The sequence below is a fragment of the Anser cygnoides genome, chromosome Z, assembly GCF_040182565.1.
Source record: "Anser cygnoides isolate HZ-2024a breed goose chromosome Z, Taihu_goose_T2T_genome, whole genome shotgun sequence".
Taxonomy (NCBI): Eukaryota; Metazoa; Chordata; class Aves; order Anseriformes; family Anatidae; genus Anser; species Anser cygnoides.
In genome coordinates, this window is record NC_089912.1 from 20,925,014 (window position 1) to 20,949,348 (window position 24,335).

The 24,335-nt window shown below is 42.4% G+C and overlaps 1 protein-coding gene across 2 annotated transcripts in view; it reads left to right on the forward strand.

Moving 5' to 3' along the window:
* Nucleotides 1-1,439: 1,439 nt before the first annotated feature.
* ZNF475 (zinc finger protein 475) overlaps nucleotides 1,440-24,335 on the forward strand; it is a 29,005-nt gene continuing 6,109 nt past the window's right edge. The window contains exons 1-4 of one of the 2 annotated variants that reach the window (XM_066988229.1): nucleotides 1,552-1,587; nucleotides 6,833-7,049; nucleotides 11,317-12,205; nucleotides 23,522-23,702. In XM_066988229.1, coding sequence (XP_066844330.1) covers nucleotides 11,525-12,205; nucleotides 23,522-23,702 — 862 coding nt within the window. In that variant the 5' untranslated portion in view covers nucleotides 1,552-1,587; nucleotides 6,833-7,049; nucleotides 11,317-11,524. Of the gene's footprint in view, nucleotides 1,588-6,832; nucleotides 7,050-11,316; nucleotides 12,206-23,521; nucleotides 23,703-24,335 lie in introns of both variants that reach the window. The other variant, XM_066988228.1, reaches the window with a different exon arrangement.

Sequence of the window (24,335 nt, forward strand, 5' to 3'; positions counted from 1 at the left end):
AAGAGCTGCTGCCTGTGGGCAGCCCCCGCAGGCTCAGTTTGGGAAGGACGGCATCCCGTGGGAGGGACCCCACGGGGAGCAGGGGCAGAGAGGGACCGTGAGGCAGCAGTGGAGATGAAGCATAATGGGCTGAACGCAGCCCCCATTCCCTGTTCCCCTGTGCCACACGGGGGAAGGAGGTGGCAGAGGGTGGATGGGGGAAAGGTGTCTTTAGTTTGTTTTCTTTGTTTCTCACTTCTCTAGCTCGTTAGTAACAGGTAACAGATTTTTCTAATCACCTTATGCTGTCTGCTTGGCCCATGATGGTAATCAGTGATCTCCCTGTCCGTATCTCAACTCATGAGATTTTTTCTCATTCCATCTTATTTTCTCCCCCTGTCCTGTTGAGGAGAGGGAGTGAGAAAGCAGTATTGTGAAGCTGAACTGCTTGCTGGTGCAAAATCACCACAAGTTGTCACCTGTAGTCATCACCGGTTTGTAAACTTCAAATAAGTAGAAGCTTATTGTCTCAGGTGACAGAACTGGTATTCCAGGTTAAAACATCTTTTTTTTTTTTTTTTTTTTCCCATGTGTTTTTCCTGGTATTAGTATATCCTACAAAAACTGATTTAGAGATTTTGATAAAACTGCCAGGGAAGCTGGTCAAATAAAGTAATGTTTTAAAAACCCATTTGACTGGTTTTCTTCATTAGGTGCATTCCCTGCACATCAGTTTCAGTGTGAAACTGGTACTAGAATTTGTATGCAATAGATCCCCATTGCTTAGGTGAATACAGGACATTTTGTCAAGAATCTGACAAGCTATGCCTGTTGTGCCTTTTCAGGTCTTCAATAAAAAACAACTGAGGTTTGTTATGCAGGAAGGGGTAAAATGGAGGAAGCACAGCAGGCTTGCACTCAGCACTCACAGGGCCAGCAGAACACCGTGCAAGTGTTTGAACCTGGGATGTTGTCATAATTATTTATCATTTCTGTAGAATTAATTTCCACAGAAAATATGAAGCTTGAAAAAGTGAGATTTGGGAAAATATTGAAACAGTTTTGGCCAAAAAGATGTGAATTTTTGAAAGAGAGCAGTGCTTGTGTAGGAGTTAGAGCTCCCTATGATTTTTCCTTCTCCATTCCCTGGTCTTTGCGATGAGGCCATCAGTCTCTTTTCCTGTAGTCACAGGGCGTTTGACAGAGAAGTCCCTGGCCATGGACACAGTCCCTGGCAGGCAAATCTACCACGGAACAAATTACAGGTGTCAAAATGACCAAAACGTCCTCCTCTTCCCTTTCCTTTTCCCTTTCCCTTTGTCTTGGCAGGGGGCCGGGGCGGGGGCGGGGGCCGGGGCCGGGGCCGGGGCCGGGGCCGGGGCCGGGGCCGGGGCCGCCCTTCGCGCCTCAGCCGAGCCCCGGGTCCCGCCGTTGCCGGTCCCGCCTTTCGCCAGGCTCCGTCCCCTTTCCGTGACCGCAGAACGCTGCCGGCCAATCGACGCCCGTGGAGCCGGCCGAATTTTGCATGTGTTGACCCGTTGCCGTGGCAACGGCGGGGCCGTGGGCGCCATCGCACGTCCCGCTCCCCGGCACGGGGCGGGCGGGGAGGTAAAACGGGGCGGCGGGCGGGGGGGGGGCGCGCGGTGGGGCACCCGGCTAACAGGGGCTGGGGGGGGCTTCAAAGTCTTTCTTTTTTTTTTTTTTTTTGGTCTTGAAAAGCATAAGTAAATCAGAAAGCTTTGCTTTCATTTCCAAGTTGTTTTTTTTTTTTTCTTTTTTTCTGAAGCTGATGTTCACAGAATTTCTTAAGATACACTCGTTGAGCTGATGGCTCCTATTATAACTCAACGCCATTGACTTCACCAGAAAGTTATTTAATTTAAATTGAATTCTCTGTTTACTCAGTTCCCGAAGACATGGCTCTGCAGCAGTAAGCTCTGGTCCTAGCCAGGTGCAGTTATGGTTACACAGTGCGGTGGGTTGGGCTCTGCTGGCTGCCAGGTGCCCACTCGGCTACTCTGTCTCTCCCCCTTCTCCACAGCACAGGGAGAAAATACAATGAAAAAAATCATAGGTTGAGATAGGACGTGGAGATTGCTCACCAGTTACCACCATAGGCAAAACAGACTTGACTTGGGGAAGATCAGTTTATTTACAGAGTAGGATAGTGAGAAACAAAACTAAACCCATCATCCCCCCATCCTTCTTCCCAGGCTCAGCTTCATTCCCTATGTTTCTGTCTCCTCTCCCACACCAAGCAGTGCAGTGGAATGGGGAACGAGAGCTGTGGCCAGGGCACAGCAGTTTCTCTCTGCTGCTCCCCCATGGTCAGTCGGGGAGAGACTGCTTTACCATGGGCTCCTCGAGATCTGCTCCACTGAAGGACCCACGGGCTGCAGGGGGGACAGCTTGCTCCACCATGGGCCTCTTCATGGTTTCTTCTCCATATGCTTTTTCTATTGGCTCTTGGAATTTAAAAAGGCTTTTATATAAAGAATAACAAAGATGACACAGTGTAAACAGATACATAAACAACAGCTTCAAATATAAATTGAGAAAAAGACCACTGTTAAACATAACAAACTACAGAATCACCAAAGCCAGTGCAACCAGTTAAGACCAGTTAAGAACTATTGTTTATCAGCCATGGTCTCTCATGCCAATTAAAAAAACACTGATGATCTGTTCTTGAGGAAAAAAAAAAAGTAAAAGAATGATGTTTTTAAGATTCATTACCAAGAGAACCCTCAAAAATGAAAGTTGTGCTACCAGTAGCCATCATCAGCCTTATGCTGTAATGCCCTCCAGTCTCATGATAGATCTGCTGTGTATTTTTATACTACTTTTAATAGCTGGTGTATCTTACAGGGCATAGGAATTGCCATGGTAATCAGATTATCTAGCTGAATATACTGTCCATATAAAGGCAGCAAAAACCTTTGTTATAAAGTCACCTGTTATTAGCAGCAGTTTCTGTTGCAAAATGGTTACGGTAGATTTACTCTGTAAAAGATGAGAACGTTTTCCCCTTATTTTATCCTGAACAATTTAACTGTGGCAGGGCAGATTATTGAGGGAACTATATTTCCTGCTCTGAATCACTTAAAACTTCTAGTGCCAGGCTCTCAGCGCATGCAAATTGTTATCCTGCATCAGGCACAGCACTGCCACATGGCTGGAGGAAGGGATTGTTCCGCTCTGCTCTGTGCTGGTGTGGCCTCACCTCAAGCACTGTGTGTGGTTTGGACACAACATTAAAAAAAGGATATAAAGCTGTTAGAGAGTGTCCAAAGGAGGGCTATGAAGCTGGTGAAGGGTCTAGAGGGGAAGACATATGAGGAGCAGCTGAGGTCCCTTGGTTTGCTCAGCCCCGAGCAGAGCAGGCTGAGGGGAGGCCTCATGGCGGCCTGCAGCTCCCTCACGAGGGGAGCGGAGGGGCAGGCGCTGAGCTCTGCTCTCTGGGGACAGCGACAGGACCCGAGGGAACGGCATGGGGCTGGGACAGGGGAGGGTCAGGCTGGGTGTTAGGGAAAGGTTCTGCACCCAGAGGGTGGTCGGGCACTGGGATAGGCTGCCCAGGGATGTGGGCACGGCACCGAGCCTGGCAGAGTTCAAGGAGTGTTTGGACAACGCTCTCAGACGTAGGGTCTGATTTTTGTGTGGTCCTTTGGGGACCCAGGAGTTAGACTCTATGATCCTTGTGGGTCCCTTCCAACTCAGGATATTCTATGGTTCTGTGATTATTATTTCCACTGACTTGGGTCAGTTTATACAAGGTGACATGCCTAGCTTCTGTTTTTGTATCAAATAGATTTATTATCTATTTTGCATTTATCCGTCCATTAGTTTTTTCCCCTGTCAGGTCAGCCTACTTTCCTGAAATTGTCACACAAAGTGCCCACTGTGCAGGCACATTCACCATCAAAATCTCTAGAAGTAAGCCAGATTCTGCACATTTTAGTCTCAAAGACAGAGGTGGTAAACAGAGACACCTGTGCTAGGAAGTGCATGTAGCTCACTTTGAGCTGTGTAAACTTACTTGCTTCAATGTCTGCTTGCTCTCACACTCCTGTGCTGTGGAGAGGATAAACATGCATAGCCTGTTCCGTATTTTATGGATATCTAAGATGCCCTCTGCAGTTTGAATGGTGCTAAATATCACAGACCTTTTGCAGCAGTTGATGCTGGTTAAGACAGTGATGATTGGTATCCTCACTGTCACCCAAACTGGGAGTATGTGTCTATGCTGATACATTTTTCTACTTTCTCATTTTTGCACAAGAGTAAATGTGCAGTCAGGATAACATTATTGATTTAAAAAGTGAGGCGAGTGCATTAAATAGTTGTACATGAGTGAAACTAGGATAATCTTCACCTTAAACAGTTATAAAACATCACTAAGTAAAATGTAACTTTACTTACGAAAAGCAAGAACTTTGGCTGTAGAGCATGAAGGAAATCTGAGAGACAATGGCATTGCTGGAGCTGTTCCAGAATTTTTAATTTTGAAATTAATGACATATTACATTTTTCAACCGAAAATGTTTTAAATTTTCCACCTATTTTAACTATTAATAGTCATAATGTGTCATTATAAGGTTACAATTTCTGTTAAATCAAAGGAATTCTTCCTTACATTTGGCAGAGGAGGACATAGTAATGCAGAAGAATTGTTGGGTCTCTAGAACCAGTCTCCAGTTTTCTCTGGCAACACAGTCATAAACTTAAATCAAATGAAGTTAATTAAATAAAACAAACCTAATTACAGCATAATTATACATAGGGTGTCCTCAAATGCCAAGTAAACAATAACTGCTATGGACATTAGTGAATTTTGGATTGACATGTAAAAGTTTAAGTAGGAAGCGAATCAGATCCAAAGAAAGATATAGGCACTTTAACAGGTCAGAGGAAAAAAACAAAAATCCTTAACTAGGTTGAGTGTCAACCAAGTTGACTAGTTAGCCCATCATGGCCAACACCTTAATTAGTTCTTTATATGAATCATATAGAAGCTTCAAGGTTATGTATTTTCCTTCTCTTATGTCTTAATGAACCTTTACACACACACACACACACACGACCTGATTTTGTTCTTACTGTGCTGTAGTTGATGTAGGTACATTTTTGAAGAAAGTTTTCATTTTTTCTAAATAACACTTCTAACTGTGGAGACAAAGTTTGTCAGAAAATTCTCAGTCAGTTCTAGCTTGTTTGTATGCATCAGGAAACTGTGGCTTTTCAGCCTGGTATTTTTTGTTTCTGAGCATTCTTGCCTTGTCCATCATCTGGCTGCATCCACGTTTAGAGATGTAACCACCAGCCTCTGATAGTACTGGGGAGAGGGTACAGCTATACGTGCAGCTGATGCTCCGATGGAACAATCTTCATGTCTGGATGTTTCTAAGTATGCATTACTCATAAGGCATTTAAGCCAGAGTGCTGCAATGTTAGATTTACAGACTAACAGTGTCATGAAGCTGCCAGAAATGGGGGTACATGCCAATATTCGTGCGTTCAGAGCTTTCAAAACATTTCTTGAGGTTGAAGGATGCATAGAAATGGGTTGTTCTCATCTATGACAAGATAAAACAAGCTGACATAGAAAACTGTGTATTTCTTATGTCTCCGTGGTCTTGTGGTCTTTAATAATGTTTAACCACATAATAGATTGTCCTTTTCACATGAGTGAAGGAAAAGATTGGTGCCTAGGACTAATCAGAGGAGACTCTTCCAGCCAGGAACCATGTACAAAATGCAGCGCCGAGCTGGAAAAATGTGAGGGTTTTAATATGTAGTTAATTCGCTAAAAATATTGTTGGAAACATAAAAATGTTTTGTTTCTTTTTCCTTTTATCTTTCAGTGAAAAACAGATCCAACAGTGAGATAGTGCAAATTATCCAATATTTTTGTCCAATTTATATTTCAGTGTTTTGTTTTAACAGATTTCTAAAATGATTTATAATTGAGCAATACAAAACAACATTCAGGACAAAAAAAATACAGCTGAAGATGTTTATTTAATTCAACATGATTTCCCTTAAAGAATAATGGGAAGCCTCACAGAAAGCATTTTATTTGGAAAGAGAGCCTCAAGCAAGGATTTCTGATACTCAACACAGGATGTCAGTTAGGTCCTTTCTGATGCCTCTTTTATATGTAAATGTAATGAAAACCCATAAATAGAAGAAAAAGAAGAAATATCTTACCTTGACTACAAATGTAGGTATCAGACTCAGGAACCCTATGACCAGACTGATTTAGTGTTGAGGCCCTAGAAAACCTATGTTCATCTCCTTCTCCTTTTGACTTGAGTTATGCTAAGTGAACCATTTCATATCTGTCCTTCTCTACCTTTTGCCCTCTTTGTCTGAGTTGTTCTTCTTTGTCTTTTTACGTAGTCCAGCCCAGACTGAGAAAGCAGGATCTCTGGACACTACTGTAGTACAATAAATTGTTGCTTGTTGTTTCTCATTTAAAGCCATTTATGACATTTATAATTTCTGTAGCGGTAAAGCTAGGTATTAAAAAACAAATAACTTTTCTTTTAGAATTCTTGTGAATTAGCTTCAGTTTACCTAAATCACCTTTATTAAGTAATCCACTCAACAACAGATGTGAAGTCACAAACAGAAAGCTTGTAACTTCAAGCACTGAAATAGGAACAGGCAGCATAAGTAGACAAGACTAAATGTGGTACTGAAGGCAAACAAAGGGAAAGTTGCCTTATAGTGAAGTGGGGTCTTGAATTATTAAGGGCTTACACAACTCTTGTGTTCAAGATCCTGGATTAACCAGTATCTTCTTTCAAGCAAAAATTAATTTGTTCTTTTTTTTTTTTGACACTGACAGATTGATCCATATCTGGACTTCTACCAGGCTGTTGTATTTGGATGCTACCATTTTGGAACCATATGTTTCCCCCTTAATTTAACGCATCATTGTGACCTGTCATACACTTCCTCAGGCAGAGCAACCCACAAAGACATTCTCATAACTCCGTTATGTGGGTCCTAATTTTGTAAGCACTCTGCAATTACAGATGACCTCTCCAAAGAGCTTCCTGCATGTAAGCCACTACCACCTCAAACATCACATTATATAAATCCTTTTCATAGCTTATCAAGCACTGTTTTAAAAACAGTAAAGGAATCAGTTGTTCCCACTATTTATACTGCTTGCTTATGGTCCTCCCTCCTAACTCAAAACATGAAAATTGGTTCTGCCTTTAGAGTGAGTCAAACATGTCCAAGGGGTATTTTCTTTGAGATGTATGAGCTTGAAAGCTCCGTGACATTTTTTTTTTTTTTTTTTTTTTTAAGCTCTGTGTTTATCTGGATTTAGCTTGTCCCTTTCTGTGCTGGCAAAGGGGAACAATGACGGTAAGCCAGCTGTGTAGTTTAAGTGGATCTTATAGTCAGATACAGCTGCACAAGGAGAAGCCATGCTGTCGGTCAGTATTTGTAAGCTGCACATAAACAGGTTCCCCAGATTATCACAGCTATTTCTATATTTTGTCCAGTGAATAAACATGGTTGTGTTCTGGCAGCAGGAGGCTTTATGCAATGTGTTCTTCCACAAGGTAAACTCTTCTTTTCATCTGGGAGGTCTCCATGTGGAATTCTTGCTAAGTCAAAAGCAGTAGTGTTGAGGATTCATTGGAAACAGCCAATTTAATCCCCCAGCTAGCACAAGTATGTTTTGTTCAATTCAGTTAAGGAATCCAGCCTTATAAAATGACCTTATAATGGGTTTTGAGGAATTGTTTACATGAGAGAATCAAGAGAGATGAAAAACAGAGTGGGTCACTCTTCAGGAACAGGCTGCATACAGGAAATAGGAAACGTATGTGTCAACTTTGCTTCCAAGTTCCAACACTGATGTGAAAGAAGACATAAAGAAGGCCATTTCAGGGTAGGAGTTTCCATTTGCCTGTGTAGGTTGAATCACACATGGCAGCTAAGAGAAAGCAGCATTACTACAGCCTGGATAATAATGCTATTGCTGTGCTTTCTGGTTAGGATAAGCTTAAAAACGCAGGACAAGAAGATAAGAGATGTACTGAACTATTTGCACTCTTATCATTCTGTTCTCTTCTGGGTAAAGTGAGGCTCCCAGCCTGATGTTGAACTAGCAGTTGCATTTCAGTTCCTTTTAATTAAATCGATGTCATCCATCAGTGGAACGTGCCCTGTCATTGCAGTTCATGAGGTATTTTTTAAGTATGGTACTCAGTGGAACTGTAGAGGAGATGAATATTTTCCAAAAACTATATGCAATGATCAACTGTACCTTCCCACTTTATTAAATAATATCATAACATTTTTATAAGAAAAAAAAACAACAAAGTTTTGTTTTGAAAAGAAATTTTAAATCCAAAACCTGTTTTACTTCCACATCTTAATTACTGAGCTTGAGAAAATAAGATCTGAACAGCTCATATGCCTTTTCATTACACTGAATTTATAGGAACTTTCCAAATAATAACGGTCAACTTGGCAGCAATAAATGTAGACCAAATGGTGTAATCCCCACAAGGAAGCATAATTCTGTTATGAAGTATTTACAATAGCAAGCTTGGAAATCCAACAATAGGGTATATTGTTAATAGGTTCTTTATAGCATCTTTTATTGACTGATTCATTCTTAATTTTAATAGATTTAGTCACCTAACATTCTTCATGCGGCAGTCAGATCGATGTCCACTGTTCCTTTAAGAATCCTCTCAGGTAGCAGAAAATTTTCTGGGATAAATCAATAAATAGGACATGTAGTTGCGAGCGTTAATCTTGCGAAGTTCAGAAGTTCCCTAAGTGTAGCTGGACTTTCTGATGCTCCCTTCCTGTGACCCTCCAATAACCCTTATCTCCCCTGCCTTCATGACCCTTTAATGTTTCTCTGGCTCTCCATTCCCTTCATCCTCCTAAAGAGCTTGGCTAATTCCCAACTTGGATTCATCCAACAGGCCACCCTCCCTGGAAACTCTCCCAGTCTTTGAAAGGGCCTTACAGTAGGGTAGCCTCTGGGCTAGTTTGCAAATTTAAACCTCACACACTCGAACCACTCACCTAACTGAATCATGTACGCTACCTCACTGAAATGGGCAAACTCTTGCAAATTTGTGGTACAAAGTGGTTGGCTTTCTTTAAAGTTAAGATCAGAAAATGTAGACCTTCTAAAAGGAAAACAAGGGAAAAGCTTTGACATTGGTGGTACTTTAGTAATATTTTCTACACAGTTACCTAACAAAGTTTTTGCATTAAGGCAACATTGTTGGTAGGGGCAAAAATTATTTCATTAAAATGTGGCTGCACCAATTTGGAGTCAGTTAGCTGCCTGCGTATTGTTAATTGTTCCTGTCCAAACTGCTTGTAACCTTTGTCTCTTTGTTTTTAGCATGCTTTTCCATTGGATGTTTTACAACTATACACTGTGTAGGCACCAAACAAAAACGTTTTTTGATACCTGAGTTAAAAATTTCAGTGCTATAGTTTTGTGTGTCCTTTAACATACATATGTTATATGAATGTACTATATATGAATATATATATTATATATGAGTGTATTATATGAATGTCTGATAGCTTCAGACACAAGGGGATGGCACAGCCTTGTAGTTTACTATATTGTTCCACAGACTGCAGTTACCTAATAAAATGTGAGAGGAGGTGTTAACTCCGAGCGCTAAGTACACTGTCCCTCAGGAATTTTATTTTTAGGAGCTAGCTGCAAAATACTTTTTCACAGAGATGCATTCCAGTACAAACCACAGACTGGCTCTGACGATCCTCACATCTTCCAATTTGTGTACAAACATATCTGAGGAGATTTTTTAAAATGAGAAAGTGTGACAAGTGTCCCTGGAATATGGAACCTTGTGAATATTTAATCAAGCAGTGTGGATGCAGCAGTCTAAACATCTTTGTACACCTGGCAAATCGTGAACCTGTTGGCAACTCTTTTTTTTTTTTCCACTGTTGCCTATGTCCTTAATCTATCCCCGAGAATTTATTGGAGGCTAGAACTGACTCAGGGCTTCTCAGTGGTGTAGACAAAGTTTGTCATCTCAAGGGTAATGGCAAAACTGTGTCCTCATCCTAGAGTGCAGGAAAATTCATCCCCTCTGTTCAGACCAGGGAGTGATAAAAGTGAAAAGGCTGTTGAGTGGGAGCAAAGTCTCCCGTGGTTGATACAACAAAAGAGCAGCTCAGGGGAGATCCAGGTTGATCAGTTACCTGAAATGGGTCCGTGGGATTTCTGGGTAGATAAGTTTGGGAGTTAGGAAACCCTGAAGACGTTAGAGTGGTTGAGATCGAGTTTAGAGTATTTGCAAGGGGATTCTTAAGTGAAAGAGATGCCACCTCAGACTATTGTGCCTTGACCTTACCCTTGGTGGCAGAAGAAGAAACAATCAGCTATTTCTTGTGTTATCGATAGACAACGGTGACCCATCCATGCAATCACTTCCATGCTGGTGACTAGAAGCTAGTCTGCTAATTATTCTGTATTCTTGCAATAGAAGAATAACCCCTGCAGTAATGTGCTTACAGTCTGAATTTTATTTTCTGATCCTTGGAGGATAAGCCCAAAATGTTGTCTCTGTGAGAAGTGAATGTTTAAGTGACACAACACAAACTTGCCTGTATGTAGAGATAGACTGCAAACTGAAAAACTGAAATACGTTTGGCTGTCTTCTTGGGACTAGACAAGCGCAGTGTCCCCAGCTTCTTGTCATATGTCATGTGCTTTAGTCCCCACATCATCTCAGTAGACCTTACAGACAAACGCGCTCCATTTTGTTAATATCTCTCTTGTACTGGGAGATCCAACACTTGAGATAGTACCTCACAAGTGCTGAGTAAAGGGGCCTTGTCACTTGCTGCAACCTGCAGACTGGGAAGATTTTCCTTGTTAATTAATCACCCTTTGGAGGTGGATGTTAACATCTCTCTACTAAGGGGCATTTCTCTTGAGGCAGGAAAATTATGTTTAACTATCAATATAAGTAGTTTAGAAATTATAGACTGTGTCAGTTCTGTCAGAAATTGAAAATAAAGAATAACGATTATGCTCAAAAGCGAATGTATTTCAAATACTTCCCTTTATACAAACCTTTCCACTTTCCTTTCCTTCATGGCTTTGAACCACCTGAGTCTAGAATTTCAGATTTTCATTGTTCAGGTGATAATTAGGGATAGTTGGTATTTGATGTTATATGCCTACTATTTAAAAATGTAACGGAGTAGTACAGTCAAGTGATCCTTGTAATAAACCACTGGTTGTAACCATAAAAAAAAATAGTATTTATTAATGTGTACTGACTGAATTTGTTTCAGGATCATGCAAGACCAAAAAGCAAAAGATAAACACACAGAAACCCTCCTTCTCTACTGAAACAGTCATTAGATGCAATTTTCTAGCTTTGAAGGCTCTAGTACATTCCAGCCCATTAAACTGAATTTAGGAGCTGGAGGACCATGCTGAATAATAGACTTTCTCGAGTCCTTTATGGGTAGAAGAGAGAGAACTTGAAATGTACTCTTGATGGAAGCAAATGTCAATAAAAATAATCTGAACAAAATTAGTGACACTCTGCCAAGTGCTGGAGACACCCCTGCTAGTGTCTCTGCCCTCTTGCCTTCAGAGCAGGTTGCACCATCAAATGTGCGGGTTATTCCCCGAATCTTGCCAGAAGAAGTACATCTAGAAGCTGGACCCCAGAGAAGGCGGCCAGGCACTGCAATAATATCAAAGCAGTCAGACTCTTCAAACATGTCTCGAATGCCACTGAATCGACCAATCATCCCACCAAGAAGACCTTGCTTCAGGGTATGCTATATCTGTGGCAGAGAATTTGGGTCACAGTCCATTTCTATACATGAACCCCAGTGCTTAGAGAAGTGGCGTATTGAAAATGATCAGCTACCAAGACATCTGAGAAGACCAGAACCTCGGAGACCTGAGGTCCTTACTGGTGGTTCCTGTACGCTTACAGCTGAAAATGAAGCAGCTTATCAGAGTGCTCAAGCCCAGCTTCTGCCCTGTGGAAATTGTGGCCGGACCTTCCTTCCAGACCGTCTCATTGTGCACCAAAGGAGTTGCAAAGGAAGTGGCAGTGGTGTGGGGTTACCAAGTTCTAACCCCCATAAATCTGGCTCAGCAAGAGAAGATCCATGTAAGACCAGTCAACGGAAGAGCGGGGCTGCACCAGCCACTTTAGACAAGGTAAACTGCTAAAGCATACATTGTGTGAAAGGGTGTGGATGCATTTTGTTGCAGGAGCGACTGAGTTCTTACCAAAATTCAGAATCGCTTTCTTTCAGAAGAACCTTTTGGCTCCATACAAATGTTTCTTTGATGAATAGTAGGCAAAGGTGAGGGGGCTATTGTTTGAATAAAGAAAACTACTTATTCCTATCTCTTTTGATTTTTCTGTTTAAGAGAGTAGTTTGGTACTTGTACTCTGTGTTCCTATGAGAGTTATATTCCCAAAGGGGACCTTTATATGCTATAGTTTATTAGGATAGTCTGTTCAGCAGCTTAGGCAAGCTTTGAATGTTGTGCGTTTTAGTAGATATTAGGCACTTTTATTTAGTTAACATGAAATACAATTCTTCATTATTGTGTAAGCACTACAGTGAATTTCATTTTTTGCCATTATTCTTAACCTTGGCTTGAAATATGAATTTACTGAGGACTGCATGTTCAAAGGCAGCAGAGTATAGCAACAAAATAAATAATACTGCACATTTCTTTCCACTGAATTTGATTTGATTCCAGATCCAAAAAAAAAAAAAAGAGAAGCTGATTCACATTACCCAAAAGCTACACAAAGTTTTGGAAACTGGCGTATTTTTTTCTGTGTTTGTTTCTGCACAAGTTGTCTTTTTGGCTAGGACTGTTTTAAAAAGATAGATGTCTAAATTTAGGCCTAGTGTCAAAAATAAATGTCGTGATGTTTTTTCTCAGTGGGGTTTGGACTCTAGGTTGCCTATTTTACTTCTGAAAATGGCCTTTAGCTATCTCAGTCACCAAAAGAAAGAAGGAATGCAATGCTATGCAGAGCACTTCTAAAAAGGTTTTAAAAGTTGAAGCATGGTCTTCCCCAATTCTCTAGCTGCTAAATATAATTGAGTTGATTGAGGCAATGGCAAATATGAGGATAAAAATGTGAGGCATTTCAATATTAAGCTACTTGAGGCCACTGACTGATAGATAATAGCAATACCAGGCACTGGTTCTCATGGGGGATTTCGATTATCCGGACATCTGTTAGGTAAGCAACTCGGCCAGGCACGCACAGTCCAAATGGTTCCTACAAAGTGTTAAAGATAATTTTCTGACGCAGGTGGTGGAGGAGCCAATGGGGCGGGGGGTGCTTCTGGACCTTGTCCTTACCAACAGGGATGGGCTTGTTAGGGACGTGAAGGTTGGGGGCAGCTTGGGATGCAGCGACCATGAGATGGTGGAGTTCAAGATGGAACTTGGTGGAAGAAGTAAGGCTAAAAGCAGGATTGCTACCCTGGACTTTTGGAGAGCCAACTTCAACCTCTTCCGGGATCTGCTTGGGGGTATCTCATGGGCTAGGTTGCTAGAAGGTAAGGGTGCTTGTAAGAGCTGGGCAACATTTAAACAGCACTTCTTCCAAGCTCAGGATCGGTGCATCCCTAAAAGCAGGAAATTGGGGAAGGGGGGCAGGAGACCTGCGTGGATGAGCAAGGAGCTCATCGACAAGATCAAAAGGAAGAGGAATGTCTATGAAATGTGGAAAAAGGGCCTGTCCTCTTGGGAGGAGTATAGAAGTGTTGTCAGGGTCCGCAGGGACGCGACGAGGAAGGCTAAAGCCCACCTAGAGATGAGGCTTGCAAAAGAGATAAAGGATAATAAGAAGTTTTTTTTTTTTTTAAGCATGTAAACAGTAAAAGGAAGACTAGGGATAATGTGGGTACCTTGCTGAATGAGGGGGGTGTCCTGGTAACAGGGGACGCCGAGAAGGCGGAGATACTGAATGCTTTCTTTGCATCAGTCTTTGCTTCAAGGACTCCCCCCCAGGAGTCCTTGACCCTGTCGGGAGGACAAAGGGTCTGGGAAATGGAGGGCTCCCCCCTGGTTGATGAGAGAGTGGTTCGGGAGCGTCTGAGTGGGCTCAATGCACACAAATCCATGGGTCCCGATGGGATGCATCCACATGTGCTAAGGGAGTTGGCAGAGATCGCTGAACCGCTCTCTATCATCTTTGAAAGGTTCTGGAGAACAGGAGAGGTGCCTGAAGACTGGAGGATAGCCAATGTCACTCTGGTCTTCAAGAAGGGCAAGGAGGAGGATCCGGGAAACTACAGGCCAGTCAGTCTCACCTCTGTCCCTGGAAAGGTGTTGGAACAGCTTGTTCTGGATGCCATCTCCAAGCAATTGGAAGAGAAGAAGGTTATGAGGAGTAGTCAGCATGGATTCACCAAGGGGAAGTCGTGCTCAGCCAACCTTGTTGCCTTCTATGATGGCATCACCAGCTGGGTAGATGGGGGGAGAGCAGTGGAAGTCATCTACCTTGACTTTAGCAAGGCTTTTGATACTGTCTCCCACGACATCCTGCTAGCAAAGCTGAGAAAGTGTGGGATAGAGGAGTGGACAGTAAGGTGGGTTGAGAACTGGCTGACTGGCCGAGCTCAGAGGGTGGTGATCGGTGGCGCAGAGTCCGGCTGGAGACCTGTGACTAGCGGTGTTCCCCAGGGGTCGGTGCTGGGTCCGGTCTTGTTCAACATCTTCATCGACGACCTTGATGAGGGAATAGTGTCCGTCCTCAGCAAGTACGCCGATGACACAAAGCTGGGAGGAGTGGCTGGCACGCCAGAAGGCTGTGCTGCCATTCAGCGAGACCTGGACAGGCTGGAGAGATGGGCAGGAAGAAACCAAATGAGGTTTAATAAGAGCAAGTGTAGAGTCCTGCACTTGGTAAGGAACAACTGCACGTATCAGTACAGGCTGGGGGACGACCTGCTGGAGAGGAACTCTGAGGAGAAGGACCTGGGGGTCCTGGTAGATGACAGGTTGACCATGAGCCAGCAGTGTGCCCTGGTGGCCAAGGGGGCCAGTGGGATCCTGGTGTGCATTAAAAGAAGCGTGGCCAACAGGCCAAGGGAGGTGATCCTCCCCCTCTACTCTGCCCTGGTCAGGCCTCACCTGGAGTACTGTGTCCAGTTCTGGGCTCCCCGGTACAAAAAAGACAGGGATCTTCTGGAAAGAGTCCAGCAGAGGGCCACAAAGATGATACGGGGCCTGGAGCATCTCCCCTGTGAGAAAAGGCTGAGAGACCTGGGCCTGTTCAGCCTTGAGGAAAGAAGACTGGGAGGGGATCTCATCAATGTGTATAAATAACCTGAGGTGTGGGAGACAGAGGGATTTGGCCAACCTCTTTTCCGTGGTTTGTGGGGACAGGACAAGGGGCAATGGCCACAAAATGGAGCCCAGGAAGTTCCGCACCAACATGCGAAAGAACTTCTTCACGGTGAGGGTGACAGAGTACTGGAACAGGCTACCCAGGGAGGTTGTTGAGTTTCCTTCTCTGGAGATATTCAAGGCCCGTCTGGATGCCTACCTGGGCAGCCTGCTCTAAGGAACCTGCTTTGGCAGGGGGGTTGGACTTGATGATCTCTCGAGGTCCCTTCCAACCCCTACAATTCTGTGATTCTGTGATTCTGTGAAATTATGTCCACACCTCAGGTCTTTTATTGCCCAATTTCATATAGTGCAAAGTGCTGCACAGGTACATCTACAGCTGTAGGAAAGGAGATGTTCTTGTTGCCTTACAATGCATTGTACTATTTACTGAAGAACCATTTACCAAATGCATTGTTTTAAGGTGATTGCGCAATGAAAGGCATGGGTGTGAAGCCAAGAGTTTGTCCATCGTGCACAATTCTGTATGTTTAAAACAGGGGGAAGTGGTTGTATGAGGAAAAATGTCCATAGTTATAGTGACACACAAAAACAAGTTTAGCATGTGGTTTGGCATTGAGAATGAATCTGTAAAAATGCTGCCCTCTTGCACAACGTATCGGCTCCCTCTGTGGACTCACTCACATCTGCTGACTTGTTGAACAACAACATTATTACCGCTTTTTACTTCTGTGAGCTCTACAGAGCCAGATTGAAATGTGTTCCAATCTGTTCTTCCCTGTGTGTGAACAGCAGTTTTCCTCATTTACTTCCAATCAGTAAGTTTTTCAATTGCAGCCCTACTAATGAGGCTGTACAGTTCGCAGTTTGTAATTGACTCTAAAGGACTTCACAGTTAGTGATGACTTTCAAGAAGGGAAGATGTTTTTTCTCTCTTTGTACTCAATAATATTTTTCAAGCTGTCCGTCTGTACAGAGGTACACTTTCAAAGCAGAGATGGGTATGGAAAGAGTGAAAGAAACATCCTGTGATTGCAGTGGCTGTTCAGGATCGGAAGACTTCTTCTAAGAAGCAGCCAAAGAAAGCATCTCTTCCATTGATTTAAACTCTCTATGTGACGGTCTCCACCTCCAGTTTAAATTTTTGAAAGGTCCACATATCAAAGGATGTTGAAAAGCACTAAGTTCATGGAAGGACAGCTGATTCACTGTGAGCACAGATAAGGTCAGGGTCCTGTATACAGTCTTCATCTTTTTCCAGCAAATGGTTTTAATTTGCTTGCCCTAACAGCTATTCAGCTGCTTATTAATTCTATTAAAATATACTGCTAGTGGAATGAAATGGCAGTTTGCTTTGGTTCTGGCAGGAATTACATCAGTTACTCCTGATTAATGAAGGGTTATAGTTAAAGCAGCTTCCAGCCCTGTTTTCTGTAGGCTGATGTAAATTCATACGGTGCTCATGGTGGCTCATGAGGGAAAGAGTCACAGTGAGTTTACAGAGAGACTTTGCAAGCTTCTTGGAGGAGAAAAACATTTGGGGAAGTCCATGTTTCTCTTAACAGACCTAGTCAATGTGACAGTAAATTATTTAAGCACCTCTTTTAAAGTCCTGATTCAGTGAAACATCAGAGGGGAGGAATAACTGAAAACAAAGATGAACAAACAAAAAACAACTGAGTCTGTAATACTTTGAATGTAATCAAAGAATCATAGAATGGTTTGGGTTGGAAAGGAAGAACCATAGAATGGTTGGTTGGAAGACCAGCCAGTTCAAACCCACTTACTGTGGGCAGGGACACCTTCAGGACCAGGTTGCTCAAAGCCCCATCCAACCTTGCCTTGAACACCTCCAGGGATGGGCCATCCACAGCTTCTCTGGGCAACTGTGCCAGTGCCTCACTGCCCTCGTAGGAAGGAATTTCTTCCTCATATCTAACTTAATCTATGCTCTTTTAGTTTAAAGCCATTACTCTTTCTCCTATAACCATACTCCCTGACAAAGAGTCCCTCCCCAGCTTTTCTGTAGGACTCCTTTACATATTGGAAGGCTGCTATAAGGTCTCCCCAGAGCCTTCTCTTCTTCAGGCTGAACAACCCCAGCTCCCTCAGCCTGTGTTCATAGGAGAGGTGCTCCAGCCCTCTGATCATCTTCATGGTCCTCCACTGGACTTTTCTAATAGGTCCATGTCCTTCTTGTGCTGGGGGCCGCAGAGCTGAATGCAATGCTCAAGGTGGGGCCTCACAAGTCCAATGTAGAGGGTGAGAATCACCTCCCTCACCCTGCTGGCCACGCTGCTTTTGATGCAGCCCAGGACACAGTTGGCTTTCTGGGCAGCAAGCGCACATCGCTGGCTCATGTTGAGCTTCTCATCCACCAACATCCCCAGGTCCTTCTCCTTGGGATCTCAATCCATTCTCCACCCAGCCTGTATTTGTACTTGGGATTGCCCTGGCCTGGGTACAGGACCTTGCATTTGGCCTTGTTGAACTTCATGAGGTTCTCACAGGCCCACCTCTCAAGCCTGCCCAGGTCCCTCTGGATGGCATCCCTTCCTGCCAGCATGTCAACCACAGCACATACCTTGGTGTCATTGGCAAAGTTGCTGAGGGCGCACTCAATCCCACTGTCTATGTCACCAACAAAGATGTTGCACAGCACCGGTCTCAGTACCTACTGCTGAGGAACACCACTCATCACTGACCTCCACCTGGATACTGAGCTGTTGACCACAAATCTTTGAGAGCAGCCATCCAGCCAATTCCTTACCTACCGAGTGGTTCATCCATCGTATCCACATACCTCCAATTTAGAGATAAGGATATCACGGAGGACAGTGTCAAATGCTTTGCACAAGTCAAGGTAGATGACATCAGTTGCTCTTCCCCTATCCACCAATGCTGTAACCCCATCATAGAAGGCCTCCACATTTGTCTGGCATGATCTGCTCTTAGTGAAGCCATGTTGGCTGTCACCAATCACCTCTTTATTTTCCATGTGCCTTAGTATGTTTTCCAGAAGGATCTGTTCCTTGATCTTGACAGACACAGAGGTGAGACTGACCAGCCTGCAGTTCCCCAGGTCTTTCTTTTTTCCCTTTTGCCTTGTCAGCCACTGCTGTGTGAGCTGCAGGCTCCTGGCGGGTCTCTGCACTCCCATGGACCTTCCCTGGCCAGCTGCAGGTACTTTCGTCTGAGTGTCTCTATCCTGGAGAATTCTTTCCCTTAGCAAGTGCAGGGTCAGCCAGACCAATACTTACTGACAAACTCTTGCCCAGTTTGGTGTTAAATGCCTTTAGTGCGGAACACTCAACAGCCTCCATAAGACGTCGCTTCAACTAACTATCCTCGCTCTGTGAATACATGAACACATCTGAGTTAGTCAAGTCTGACTACATAAAACAAACAACTGCCTATGCTTAATAGAGTCTCAAGAATGACGTCAGCTCAGAAATCCTATTTCTTGCATACAGTTTGGATTCTGCTGTGATACCTTAGGCAATGGAAGTGATGTCTGGAACTATTGAAACTCAGACTTGTGGTAGAGCAGAATGTGTTTTTTTTTTTATTCTTGCGTAGACCAAAATGTTTGCTACTGCCTATGTAAGTGAGTATTAATGACTTGGTGTGGGTATATGTTTTACAGTTTTTTGGATAACATATGGTGATAGCATTGAGCCTAAAATCCTATCAGATGTGTCACTAGCATCTGGTGCTGCCATCTGCTGTTTTCTTCTTATCATGTTGACTACCTAAAAATAAGATTTTAGTGTTCTCCCTTTACTGTAATTCATTTTAACACAAGATAAGTCTTGCAAACTTGTGTAATAACAAAATATTGATTTGTGTAATAACAAAATGTTGTATCTTCCTCTATCATAAAGTCATCTACTCACTTTGTAAAATGAAAACACCTTCAGCAGCCCTGTAATTCAAAGGAGGATGGGAAATGATAGACTTTGTCTCAGTTGTGGCAGTTTTTGATATCTTCTTAGGTGAGTCCTGGCAAATATGCTGGCAAACACAGAAAGTAGATGAGAATAGACAGTGAAAGAATTTTTTGAATTAAATTTAGTGTATATTGTCACTGCTAGTGGTAGAAGTTCCTGCCTTTCTACTTTTACACAAATGCCGTGTTCATTATACTGATTTTTTTTTTTTTAAAGGTAGCACATCAGGATTAAAATGGGATATTCTGCTGATTGCAGTAGGGTAACATCTTTAATAACCTGCATCATCAGGCAGAATTACCTTGTTGTTCAAGGTCATTTTATACCTTGGCACAAGGTCATTTTATACCTTGGCACGTGACCAGTCCTTACATCTGTCTGCTGTTGTGGTGGGGCGGAGGCTGTGAAATGCTCCTTTGGGTGGAGAGCTGCTCCACAGGTTGCCTCTGTCCCTGGTGCAAAATGCCTCTTGCTTTTCAGAGAGGAATGTCTGAAAAAGGCTGTTTTCATACAGCCTGATGCTGTTACTAAGTCTTTATGCCAATCTTTTTTTCTGAACCTGTGTTCCTTGGGCAAGTAAAGCATATGATGAGAGCTGTGACCTAGAGATGGAGGCCTCCCCTCCTCCCATTAAAATACATAGACAATTAAACAAATAACAAATGGGAGGTGGCTTTCATTCCTGGATGACAAATATTTATGGAGGGGAGCTTGGGAGCCAGTCTTGTTGGATATGCTTAAGAAGAAATTAAAAGCTTTGTTCAGTATGGGAAGGTTTGACCTCATGTAACACCAGAACAGCAGCCTGGGGCTAACCTCAAGTAATGTCAGGTCTATTGAAAACACACCATTTTGTAGCGCTCTGAGTAAAATGACTTCATTCATGGTAACAAAGGCATACTTAGCAGTCATGGAGAAGAAAGAAAATACTGAGGCACCAGAGGAAAGCCTAACTGCACCATGAGGTATTTGTAGGTATTTTTATAAGAACACATGTCCTCAGGAACAGACCTTTCTTACTACCCTTTTTAAAAGTGAAAAACAAAGCAGGGAGCAGACAGCCCAGCCACTGGCCTGTGAGTAGTTTGGGTTGGAAAACTGTGGTGATTCCAAAAATAGTTTAGTTTCAAACTGCAGGCCTCCAGATGTGACATTTGGGGTAGGCATACTCTGAAGAGAAAAAGAAATGAAGGATAAATATGATCAGCTGTAGAAATTCCAAATAAAGCATATCATACCAAGGATTCCACAGTTAAGCAATGAATAAGCTATTACTACAATTGGATTAATATGGTAGTATTCTTCAGATTTTTGGTGGGTTTCCTTTTTTTTTTTTTTGGGGGGGGGGTGGAGGTTGTTTTTTTTTTTTTTTCACTGTGTGTATTTGCAGGAAAGGATTTGTGTATGTAATTTAATATGTGGGGATGGTCCAAACTCACTACATTTCTGGAAAGTCATTCCATCCTTACAGTGATCTGATTCCTTTGAATTAATTTTGGTTTATGCTATTGTTTCTGCAGTTTTTAATTCTGAAAGTTACAAAACAGATAAATTCTACTTGAGCGGATTTCTTAATCATTTTTTTTTCACCAAATAGGATTTAGCATTGAATCTGTCTCAACTGATAAGCTTGGAAAAGAGAATCCTCTATTTAGCTGCAGGCCTGATTGTGTTCACTTGCACCATAAAACCCACCTATTAACTCTATCAGTATCTGGAGGGATCACAGTATTGCTCATTCAATCTTTAGGTTTTCAGGTGAGACTATCAGAAAGACCATCCTGGTGAGCTGTGGAAATGTATCCAGGTTGCACTGCACTTAGTTTTGTCCTGTGGGTCTGTGGCAGCTGTTCAACAGTGAGACATTACAATTACTTTAGTACAAGAGTAACTGATCTGAGTGAAGCAGTCAGAGATAATAGGCTATACACAATCACTAGGGAAATATTTTTAAGATAAAAAACACTTGATTTCAGCAGTGATTTTCAATGTTTCTTTTAAATTTATTGTGAATATTTATTTTTAAGTGATTTTTCACCTGGGTCATATCAGGACTTTAAGTCTTCTTGAAGCTACACATTTGTTTTTACTATAATGCTCTATACAGTGGAAATGATTACAACAGTGCAAGCCAAGCAAGCTTGATTTACATTTTTGTTCTAGGATTGCTTTTTACCATCCTGGTACCATAAAAAGCATCACTACATAATGAATGTAAGTCAAATTGATCTGTCCCACTTTGCATCCAGTAAATCAGCTGTTTTACTGAACAGCAGAAACATAGCTAATGGAAACTAGAAAAGAAAATGTGTTGCTGGTGTTCTTACAGTTAGCAGTCTGTTTTAGAAAACTACTTCTAAAACACTGTAAGCATACTCAAAGCAAACATGTACACTGAAATGGGTCCTCTAGCCTCAACCGTCTGTGCTACAGTGTCCTCATCTAGAGCGCTTTGGAGTCTGCAGAGAATCACTCACTGTCTCTGCCGGGACCCAGAGTTGTCTCCAAATCAGGCAAGAGCTAGGTGAAGAGCTGAAGTAAGGAGCTTGGTGAAAGTTGATAAAGAAAAGTTAAAGGGCACTCTTAAATCAGCAGTTGCTATGTTCAGCTGTGAATAGAAAGAGGTGGTTATGCATTCATATTTAAATTACCTTGTTATCAAAGATGACTTAGGAAATTGCATTTGAAAGTTAAGAAGATGAAAAAGTACTCAGATTGACTGTCTTTGGGTAAGTTATATTTCAATTCTATGTGAGAACTTTCCAGACAAAGCCCAACTTTTCCCAGCAAAAATACGCTTTGTAGAGTAGTATTTCTTCATGTAATTGAGTTTACATGTGTGTTACAGGAAAGAAAGATGCAGATTATTCTCTAATGACATTTTCAGACTGTAGCATAAATGCGAGAAGAGCTGCCCAGACTTTCTTGAATACACTGATGGGCTGACAGAGAGAGTCATAAATACTGGAATTGGTTATGCTTTGTCTTACACAGAGGAAAAAATGAAATCCCCACCTCCCTTGTTTGAGTGAGAAGGGCCTCCCGTGTTTGGTCTGGCACGTTCTCCCCCTACCTTTAAGAGGACAGGGAGTAGGTTGTCTCTTACTGGCATTTTGCAGGCAGGAGTGAAGGAAACAGTGACAATTGCGAGAACCCTCACTATGTCTCAAAGTCCTGTCTCTGCAGCACATTTCTGCTTCACACTACTCCTGAACTAGGGCTGGTGCTGACACCACGCCTAGCGCAGGACGTGCCTTAAGACACAGTCAAGTCCATAATCTGCAATACCACAGTAATTATATATTTTTCAAGCTTAGAATGTGTATCTGTGGGCCTTGGGTTTGAGGGATTTATTTTTTCATTTTTTTTCTTTTTTTTTCTTCTTTTTTTTTCTTTTTGTTGAGCTATTTATTCCTGCAAACAAAAGCAGGTCTGGAGTGCAGAAACAATGACTTGCTTGGAGTCTAGCTCTGCCCTCTCTGCTATCACTGGCAAAATTCACACTGAGGTCTTTGGGATAAACAAGAAACAGTTCCTTTTTCTCCCAATACTGAAATATCCTGGATCAGTTTTAATCCTTCAAGGCCAAAAATTCCACTGGCTAACTTATCTGTAATAGAAGTAACACAGTGTTATGGACCAGAATCACAAGCCTGAGGCAGCTGCCTTCACTGTCCAGCTTAAGGGAGGTGGTAAGGCCAGACACAATGCTTGAATGGGGGCTTTCTGCTACTGGATGTGCGTATCAGCAGTTCAGCTGAGGAAGCTTCTGTTGCTGCTGGCCATGCTACTTCTGTTTGATAGATTAAAAAAAAAAAAAAAAGGCTTTGATGTTTAAAATGGTTACTGTGCTGCAGCAATCCGATCAAGAGTCAGCATTTCCATGAATGTGACGGTGGGAAATAAAAGAGCTGAAATCTATGTAGCTAAGTATTAACTAGGTGACACACATGAATTTTCAGCCCAGTATCTGCAGAAGGAGCCTACCTATTCCAAATTGCCAGTTTATGCGGCAATGTCCCCCCTACAATCTCCAAGACTGAATCCAGAGGTAACAAAACTGACAGAAACATTCACACTGAGTTCACACGTATGAACCAGTTTCTTAACATACACGCTTGTTTTCATTCAGAGATGTTCTGATTCAAAATTAATGTTGAAAACAGTGCTTATCCTTCTTTACAATTGTTATTTGCAGGCACGAGTGGTAAGACGGCCTCCAACAGTGATTTGTTACATATGCGGCCGTGAGTATGGAACAACATCTATTAGTATCCATGAACCACAGTGCCTGAAAAAATGGCACCAAGAGAATGACATGCTATCCAAGCGCTTGAGGAGGCCAGAGCCCAAAAAGCCTGAAGTCAATCCCGTTCAAGGTAAGCTGCAGACCAAACAGGAAACAAGGGGAAGGAAGTGGGAGGAAGAAAAAAAGAATTTTAAGCACTAGTTTAGTAATTTGCAGCTACTTCTTTCCCCCATTTAGTCTGAAGGGAAGGTAGTCATCATGGCTTGTTTTAAGCCTTCTGTTAAGTATCCTGTTCTCTTTTTGTGCTCCATCCAGGAGCAATAAAAGTAGTCATTGCTTTGCGGGACGTGCCTTCTGGGACAGTTCTCTTTATGTGTCAGTATATTCTGAATCAAAACACAAAAATATTAGCAACCTGCTTCACCACTACATCATTACTTTTTGATTTCTTTCAAAACTGCAGAAACACATATTTCAAAATGAGCAGCAGGATCCAAGAATAATGTGCAGACTTGATGCTTATAGTCATTAAAATAAAATATCCCTCAGGCAGCATTGGGATTGATAGTTCAGTCAGGTTGTACACCTGTGCTGTTAGCTGTAAAAAAGGCACAACACTAGCACTTACCCAAAGGTAAATAGTAGGTGACCTTGAAAATAGGAGTTCTGTGGTGAAATAAGAAATACAATTCAAATGGATGAGGAGTAGTAGAAAAAAAGGTATTTTTAAACACTGCATAAATATCTATACTGTAGTTTTATG